This window comes from Nicotiana tabacum, chromosome 16 (genome assembly GCF_000715075.1).
Source record: "Nicotiana tabacum cultivar K326 chromosome 16, ASM71507v2, whole genome shotgun sequence".
Lineage (NCBI taxonomy): Eukaryota > Viridiplantae > Streptophyta > Magnoliopsida > Solanales > Solanaceae > Nicotiana > Nicotiana tabacum.
In genome coordinates, this window is record NC_134095.1 from 35,284,438 (window position 1) to 35,293,861 (window position 9,424).

At 38.9% G+C, this 9,424-nt stretch overlaps 1 protein-coding gene across 1 annotated transcript; it reads right to left on the bottom strand.

Annotated features, from left to right (window-relative positions):
- Positions 1-2,092: 2,092 nt before the first annotated feature.
- LOC107772932 (transcription factor bHLH143) lies at positions 2,093-5,914 on the bottom strand. The gene is made up of 4 exons (XM_075232730.1): positions 5,690-5,914; positions 4,406-5,067; positions 4,090-4,244; positions 2,093-3,992 (listed from the first exon to the last, which is right to left on the bottom strand). Exon 4 carries the CDS (start codon positions 3,973-3,975, stop codon positions 2,905-2,907), a length of 1,071 nt encoding a protein of 356 aa, XP_075088831.1. The 5' UTR covers positions 3,976-3,992; positions 4,090-4,244; positions 4,406-5,067; positions 5,690-5,914; the 3' UTR covers positions 2,093-2,904.
- Between the last annotated feature and the right edge of the window lie 3,510 nt (positions 5,915-9,424).

Consider the following 9,424-nt stretch of genomic DNA (forward strand, 5'->3'; position numbering starts at 1 on the left):
CCCATGTATGGATCGTACCTGTTTTTACCTGATCTTTTTTCTGTTTCTGATCTCCTGAATTTGCTCCTTTCTTCATGATGAAACTGAGGTACGGTATCTTCCTCAATTCGCAACTTCATACTATACCTGTTATAAACGTCATTCCACGTGGTTGCAGGGAACTCTCGAAGGCTTTCTCTAAGTCTTCTCGTGGCTTCTGAACTTTTGTCATTTAAGTTGCTTGCAAAAGCTATTGCAGCCCAATTATCAGGTACACGAGGCAAAGTCATCCTCTCACGTTGGAATCTATCAACAAAATCTCTAAGCAACTCTGTGTCCCCTTGTTTAACTTTGAAAATGTCTTCCATTCTTTTTTCAACCTTTTGAGCTCCTGAGTGTGCTTTAATAAAAGAATCTGCAAGCTCAGCAAAAGAGTTTACAGAATTTTCAGGTAAAAGAGAATACCAGGTTAATGCACCCTTGGTGAGTGTTTCTCCAAATTTCTTGACCAACACTGATTCAATTTCTTGCTTGGTCAAGTCGTTGCCTTTTACACATGTAGTAAATGCAGTTACATGATTACGTGGGTCTGTTGTGCCATCATATTTCGAGATGTCAGGCATTTTGAACTTTTTAGGGATTGGAAGGGGAGCAGCACTTGGTTTCCAAGGTTGTTGTGAGTATTTATCCACATCCACTCCTTTGATTACAGCGAGAACTCCAGAGATTTGCTCGATGCGCTCATTCTGTTCCTTAAGTTGTTTCTGCAAAGTTAGTATTAAATTTTGCAAATGAGAATTATTTGAATTACCTGGTTCTCCTTCCTGTGGTTCACTGGGGGTTCCTCCATTTCCAGAATTAACAAGGCCAGAACGAGGATTCTCCAATGTATTATTATTAGGTGTAGGTGTGGGTGGTGCAACAGGTAATCGACTAACTAGAGCCTGAAGAGCTTTGTTAACCCGTGCATCAATTACTTTTTGTAAAGCTTCATCTGCCCCTTCAAAATGTTCAGATTGCTCTTGTTGATCAGCACGAGATTCGGGAGCAGGAGTGCCTTCGTGAGATTGACGTGGTGAATTTTGGGGGGAGGGAACCACGTCAATGTTCTGTAAATCTCCTTGATTTTGATGGATTTGATTTTCATGGTTTCCCAAGGTGTTTTCACTGTTATTGTTGTTGTTATTGTTGTTTGACATGATGATAACAACGGATAGAATGTAGCTTAAAAGAAAAGATTATCAGTTTTCCGGTAACAGAACCAATTTGTTTAACCAAAAATCTGAGTCTTTGGTCAAAGTAAGAAATAAAGAGAAATTCGGGTTACTGATAATCAGGAGAATAATAGAAGATTTCTGAGAATAAGTAGTTTTGTATTTCAGTGTAATCTCGATAATATTTCGTGTGTCTACAGATGTTGAGTCCTTCTCCTTTTATAGTTGATTCTAGGAGAAATGTAATGTCTGTCTTAATGAGGCAATTATGAGCAATAAATGACATTAAAAGGAACGTTACACAATCATTTCTATTTAATTCAAATATTCTAACGTATTTGATATTTAATGTTGTATTTAGACTCTTTTACGTCATCAGATTCGTATCTTCAACCTCTTCCGATCTTCGATCTTTAAATGACTCGAATAGGTACGAGACTCGTACCTATTTGAGTAACAATCCACACCTATGTTGTTTTCTTCCTCCTATCTGTTGTCTCCCTGCCTCTTGGCTATTTATTGCGTTTTGACCTTTTGACCAGTCCACGTGTCTTGACACGTCATCTTCAATATTCAACCTCAGTTTCCCAATACTGCGAAAAATAGAATGTAAGCTACTTTACTCCTACCCGGAGGACGGACAGGCTGTTTCAGATCGTAAGCGGATTTAATCAATAATTAAAAGGAGAATAGATGGACAACCAATGAGGGGCCCTCGCATGCAATTGTAAGTCTTGAAATTTCATCACCCAAATAATGCAAACATGTGGTCCCCCTCTATCACCATTGTAATCCATTTACAAAGGAATCATATCAAGAAAAATACATCACTGTCTCTCACACTTTGAGCTAAAAATGCGTGCATGCTACGTAAAAACACAAGCATAAAGACAACACCATCACCAAACACAGTTAATATTCTCAAATCCAAACAAACATCACACATGATAATATTACAACCACATAGTACTAAAGAATTTTACAAAACATTCACACCAAGATTCCAATACAGCTCAAACTAGTCATGTGTCAAACAGTAGCAGCAGTTTGTTACACAAATGGTCGAGATCCATTTCACCTCAGGAGAATAGTCTTATACCTGATGTAACCAAAAGAGAGATGCATCTTGAAGCAAATGCCCGCCTTTAGACAAGGAAAAGAAATGCCCAAGAGGGATTAATGTGATAGGATTAAGGGAAAAAAGAGCAATGAAAGTGAGGTTTTGGGACCCAAATTCGCCACCAAACGTGCACTGGAACTTTTCCAGGGTCCTACTGAGGTAAACAAGTCGTGTATCGTTCACACAGACAGCCAACATGTGGGCAAAACCACATTCCCAAAGGGCAGAATCAACTTTTCTCTTTAGGGTCAAGATATGAACTCATGATTTACCACCTTTTATGGAAGCATGACAAGAAGTTCCCTCCCTTATCTTTAAAGAAGACATGAATAAGACACGACTGGTGATTTTCAAAACCACAGCCAATGGTTCCAACAGAATGACGGAATAAAGACTCTCAAGGGAATTCTCCAATCTGGTTTACTTTGTTTATTCCATATTCCGCCAACCCAACTTTGCCATACCATCTAAGCTTTAATTCTGCTTTATTCATCGGAAACATTTAATACGTGCTTCAGACCGCTACGTCACCAGGAAGCTATAAGAAATACCATTAATAACTCAAAATTATGACCAGGGGCAAGCTGAAGCTCAAAGAGAATCAAGTCCTAGAGACTTGGCTTTCACCTTCAGGGATCTCAAGTAACGGATTGCTTCATCTATAACAACCATCGAGTCTTTTCCCTTCCCTCCAGGGATTATTTCCTGCAAAATACTTATAGTCTCGCGAATTTTATCTTTTCTTAGCCTCTTTTTCCCAGATGGAGAACACGGTGCTCCTGAAACTTGGTCAAAGCCATTGGCGCAACTGGATTGTGCATCATCCTCTAAGTCGGAGCACGTATAGGCTTTTGCAGAGGTTGCAGTATCCCTAAGCGACGGTGCATCATAGCTACCATCTAACAGTTTAAGCCTTTTGGTTGGCTTCGCAGAACTAGCTACTTCTTCACCCCTTTCGTTAAAGCATTCTGGTAAATCATGAGTTGTCATAGTACTAGGCGAGTGACCAGTGCTTCTTTCTTCATCATCCTCGGAATAATAATCATCATCTGAATAGAGTAGGACGTTCAGTTCTTCAGTATCCTCACGCATTTCACTTTCGACATCATCTCTGTTACTTTCTTCATAATATTCATCACCAAAAAAATGCCCAAATGGAGAAACTTCATTCTTTTTAATCTCTGGATCCTCCTTAACCAAATTATAAAGGGCAGGTGGTGTTGGATTCAAAGAAGACGGGCATTGTACAGGAGTAGCATTAGCAGAACTATAGATCAAAGTTGTTTGATCACCAGATTGATCAAAAACAAGGAATCTCTTCTGAGTAGATGCGGTGCCTGCATTAGGATATTCGATTGCTCGAGGAGCAAGCTTCTCTTCCGGTAAAGCGGTCGAAACAGGAGCAACTCCCTGGTAGAACGGAGCCGAACAATATAACCAATTGCTAGGTTCAGTTGGCTGGCTTGCGTTTGACTGTAGAAGCCCAGAAAATGTGAAAAAGGGAGAATTCCCATTCATAGGAACCTCATTTGACTGAGGAGTCATGTAAGTAGGAAAATAATTCAGCTGCCCTATATCAAATCGAGGATAAGAAAAATTCAAATGGGCTAACTGCAGATCTGAATACTGGTGATGAAACAAAGATCCGAAGTCCTTTTCCATTCAACCTCAACAATCACCTGAAAATTAGACAAGAATCCAACAAACTAATCAGATAAATTATCACCAAAATTAATCTAGAAAAACGGCAATAAGTTGAAGGTTGCAAATCAATACCAGTTCTAAACAACTGCAAAACTACGAATTGCTGTTTATTTCTTGCACTCTTGATAAACAACGAAAAAAACTAAAAACTCCAGCTTAACTTGAACGCGGTAACAAGAAAGATCAATCTACGTGACAGGTTTAAGCAAATGACGGAAGTATTCAGCCTGAAATACCAACAAAAAAAAGTAAAGTAGATGTCTTCCAACAAGCAAAGGAAGAACAAGGAATCTCATCATGTAAAAGTTATTCGATTAAGCAAGGATTCCAGAAGACAAAAAGATAAAGAGAATCTTATTATTCAAAATACAAAATGTCCATCACTGACCTGGCAATCTTGGAGTGGTTGAAAGCATGCTATGACTCTAACTATTATGGTGGCAGACCCATCAATTCCATTTTCATGTTTCAATGCACGAAATCTCGTCTGGCCAGCTGCTTGACACACCATAACTACTTGTTCCCAACCCTTTTCACTCAATACAAACACCTCAATCTTCCAACAGAACAATCAAGAAACAAAAGAATTCCGAACAATCCCCTCTAGGAAATGATTGAAGATTCGCTCAAATACACAGACCGTCAAAAATCACACCCCACAAAATCAAAGACTGAATGCTAAAGATGAAAGTAGTTGTAAAAGTGAACGCTAAAGAAAACAATTCTCACCAAGACTAAGATGAAAGTGAGCAAATTCTCAGCTAATGCTGAGAACGTAACAGGGTACGACAATGAAACGTGTAGATCCCATGGAAAAGATTAAAATGACGACTTAACTTTTAAGATGAGAAATAGAAACAGTAATCTAGAACAAAGAAGCAATTTCTAAAAAAGGGTATTTTACAGAATGACACGGCAATACAAGTTCAAGGAGATGACTTTCCGATAGACGTCAACAGATAGACTACACCACAGCATGCTGTTCTTTACTTTGCTCTATTCGCCACGGTTGTTGTTTGTTCTTTCTTGTGTTTCACCAATTCTATGCTCCTGACAAGATTTCCACATACAACCATCAGCTTTAAACCCATAAACACCAAATGAAAAACAGTCTTTTAAAGATAAAGAGGAATCTTATAAAAGAAGATTTATTACTGAGAACATTAAGAAGGTGTGAGGTGTATTATTATGACAAAAATACACTTTTTCTTTTTTTTACTTTTGCTGCTTAGATTCAAGCTGAAAATCTTGAGACCTGGGAGATTTTTTACAAAGGACAATACAATTTGTTTGTCAAAGGTAAAACTACAGTGACTAGTTTTCTATTCTTCCTAGTTACCAAACACAAACATTTCAGAAATTGCAGCTAAAAATCTCATAGCATGGTCAATCAGTATCCTCTTATATTTCAAAAAAATATACTCTTTGTACTAGTTTCCACAATCAGGGAAAGACACAAGATCTCAGTGAAGTTTTCATTTAACAATGCTAGAAAACAACCAAAAATCTGAACTTTACAACCCAAAAAACCAATATACCACAAACAAACAAAAAAAGGAACCCCATTTAATCAAAATGAGATACAGCAAATGGATTAAAAGAAAAGGCAAGAATCAACTCAAATTATATACACAAAAATGGGGACAAAAAAGAATCAGAAATAGAGACTTACAATAATGAAATTGATTATCCTTAGAAACCCAGAAAAGCAAGAGGATTTTGAAGAGATTGAATGAAGCAGTGAAGAGAAGATAGGGAGCTGAAAGTGTGTGTTTTTTCACTGTGTGTGTGTGTGTGTGTGTGTGTGTGTTTATGGAAGGGAGAGATAAGGAGAATACAGTCAAAGATGAGGGGAGTGCACGGAGGGTGAGACTATATAGAACCAAAAAAGAAAATCATCTTCAATTTTTGGTTGCGCAAAGAATTAATTGGTTTTTCGTACGTGCTAAGCGCACGTTTGGTTTTTGTGTAAAATCATGGTGTGTGTATTGGGAGTGTGGAACCAAAATATTGTTAATTTTTACTAAAAATACTCAAATAAGTGTAAAAAAAAATTACCAAAGTATATATAACGCCACTAATAGTGGCGCTATACAGTAACGTTAACTGTACAGTTACTGTATAGCGCCACTATTAGTGGCGTTATACTGACAAACTTACATAGCTCCATTAATAGTGGCGCTATATGCCTTATACCCTGACCCCATCAATAATGTCTGGGTTCAATAATTTAAATGTGTATAAAGCCACTTTTTGTGGCGCTATATACAAAAAAAAAAAAAAAAATTACCCGGCTAACCATTTTCTATATAAACATCGTAGAATCGCCCCAACTTCATTCAAAAAAATTTTTTAACTCTTGTTGGTTTCTATTGTTGTTAAATTCTCCAGCATTTTTTCATTATGTCTGAAGAACGTAGAATAAGAGTATCATTATATTGGGGGGGTGAGGTTGTGATGGAGAATAACTCTGTGGGCTACAGTTTACCTGCTAAGTGTAATGTTAAATTGTCACTTTCAATTGAGTACGAAACATTGATATCGTTGTTATGCAAAAAAATGAGTGTGAGAAAACGTTCAGTGATACTCAAAGTAACCGGAAGATATCCGTATTCCGTTACGCCGCAAGGGGTTGCTTTTTACTCAGAGTTTAACATCGACGATGATGACACTTTGAGTGATTTCTTGAGGACTCCGGACGAATGCCGGGAATTTCTTGTAATCACAATGTTGGAGATGTACGTGAAGGTCGAAGACGTTCCAAAAAATGAGGTTGTGCGTAGTAGAGATAACCCCCAGTCATCGGGTGGTTATTCTGGATCAGTTTTTGCCGGACATGTTCCAGAAGAAAGAATTTTTCTTGATTTAAATTTATCACCGTCGGCGAATGAGCAGCGAGAAAATAATTTATACCCTGCTTTCCATAATTCACAAGAAGAGTGGTAAACTTCAATTTTCATTTGTGTTAATATGTATATTTTTGCGTATTGAATAAATTTTAACGCTCATTTATTTAATAGGGGGTACCGGCCGGATATGAATTTTACAAGTGACCCATCCGGTAGTCATCACCTAACTGAAAACGTCCATCATGGAATGTCATCACATTACAACTTGTAAGTGAAAAGCTACAGCCATATATAAAGCATTTATTAATTTAGCAGCTTATATTTTTGTTGAAATGTGCAGTGAAAACGAGCAAGTTGAACTACCCGTACTCACTCAATTTCCCGAAAACGACGTATTACATCAGGATCTGGCAGATGAACAGAGTGAGGAAGAGAACAACGATTACGATAACAATGCTGATGAATTGGGAGACGAGACACCATTTGCTCGTGAGGATGGTGATGAAGAGGACGAGGAGGAAGGACCGGATTTGAAGAGAGCCCCCCATAGACGAAAAGTGAACGAGTCTGAAGTATCGTTTCATTCAAGGGAGATTCCTTATATTGATAACTTGCCAGCTGTTCCGGATGTGGAAGCTCTCACACAGGATTTTGATGAAATCCGGACAGCAATGTGGGATGAGTCTAGACCAACGGTGCTTGCAAAGGGGATGTTTTTTCCTGATAAAGAACGCGTAAGCATGGCTTGTAAAATGCATAATGTTAAAGAGTGTCGTGAGATGCAGGTATCGGAGTCAAGTCCGACGGTATACAAGGCTATTTGCCGCAGGTGGTTTTGGCCATGTAATTGGATGTTGCGTGCGTCGAAGAAGAAAACAGGTATGTGGAAAGTGGGTAAATACATTCCCACCCACACATGCGAAATGGACACTTTCAACGGGAATCACTTCAACTTGGATATTGACTTGATATCTCTTGTACTTATTCCGCACATCGAAGCGTCCATAAGGTATAAAATCAAAGAGTGCATTACAGCAGTCTACCAGGAATATGGCCACACAATTACTAAAAGAAAGGCATATCTTGGGCGCAAAAAAGCGTTTGAAATAGTCTATGGTAACTGGGATAAGTCATTTGCAGATCTGCCTAGCTACATGGTTGCACTGCAGCACTTTAACCCCGGAACAGTTATTGAACGGAAGCTTGAGCGGAGTCCGGGTAAACCAGAATATATATTCAATTACGTGTTTTGGGCGTTTAAGCCAGCAATTGATGGTTTTCCGTATTGTCGGCCCGTAATATCCATAGACGGAACTCATGTCTATGGAAAGTACGATATCAAGCTATTGATAGTCGTGGCTGTGGATGCAAATGGACAGATATTTCCTCTAGCCTTTGCTATTTGTGCAAATGAAAGCACAGAGACGTGGACAATGTTTTTGAACCACTTGAAAGAGCACGTTGTCAAACATCGTTCCGGTATTTGTCTAATATTTGATCGGCACGGGGGTATATTAAGTTCTATGGAGAACCTTCCTGCCTGGCAAGAACCTTATGAATACCACCGTTACTGTGTGAGGCACTTTAAGGCCAATTTCAAGAAGGCACGTCCCAAAAAAGATCTACATGATTTGATGTGGATGGCAGCAATAGACCACCAACAACATAAATTCCGGAGGCATATGGATTCTATCAGGCAAGAAGACGATGCAGCATATCGTTGGTTAATGCGACATGATCCTGAAAAGTGGACGTTGCATGCAGATGGTGGCAGACGTTGGGGAATTCTTACTACAAATGTGTCAGAATCCTTCAACGGGTTATTAAAGTCGGCAAGAGGATTGCCCGTCACAGCCATGGTGCGTATGTCGTTCAAGCAGATGGAGTAGAGGTTTGTACAACGGTCTGCAGCTGCAACGGAATTGATGGAAAGGGGTGTTGAATTTATGCCAGTGCCTATGAAGAGATTAGAGAAATACAGACGGCGAGCACATTGGCATTCCTTTTTGCAATATGATAACGAACGAGGTATTTTTGAAGTTCGCACCGCTATCCATAATAATCGGGGTAATAATGTACATACTGTAAATGAATCCACAAGGTTATGCTCATGTGGGAAATGGTCAATCTACCACATGCCTTGTTCACATGCCATCAAGTGTTTTCAACGTGTTGGTTATGCGGAGACCAACTATATTGATCAACAATATAGTGTTTCCAAATACGTAAACACATATAGTGGTCAGCTGCAACCAGTGGGTTCTGAGCATTACTGGCCCCCAGAACCATTTAAAATGGTGTGTAACAAGTTCTATTTGCGTAAAAGACAGGTGCAGAAGAGAACGCGTATACGGAACCAAATGGATGTTAGTGATATCGTATATGCACGCAAATGTGGTATATGCTCGCAAACAGGCCACGACCGTAAAAAATGTCCTTTGGGTGGCAACAATAATCAAGCTCAGGGCGGGTGTTCTTCTATTGTACCTAACTACCCATGAGTTCATGTTGTAATAATTAGTTGTTATGTATACGATTTAAGTATTTATGAAATAATA

Coding starts and splice junctions, on each gene's coding strand:
- LOC107772932 (XM_075232730.1), bottom strand. CDS start 3,975: ATGGAAAAGGACTTCGGATCTTTGTTTCATCACCAGTATTCAGATCTG.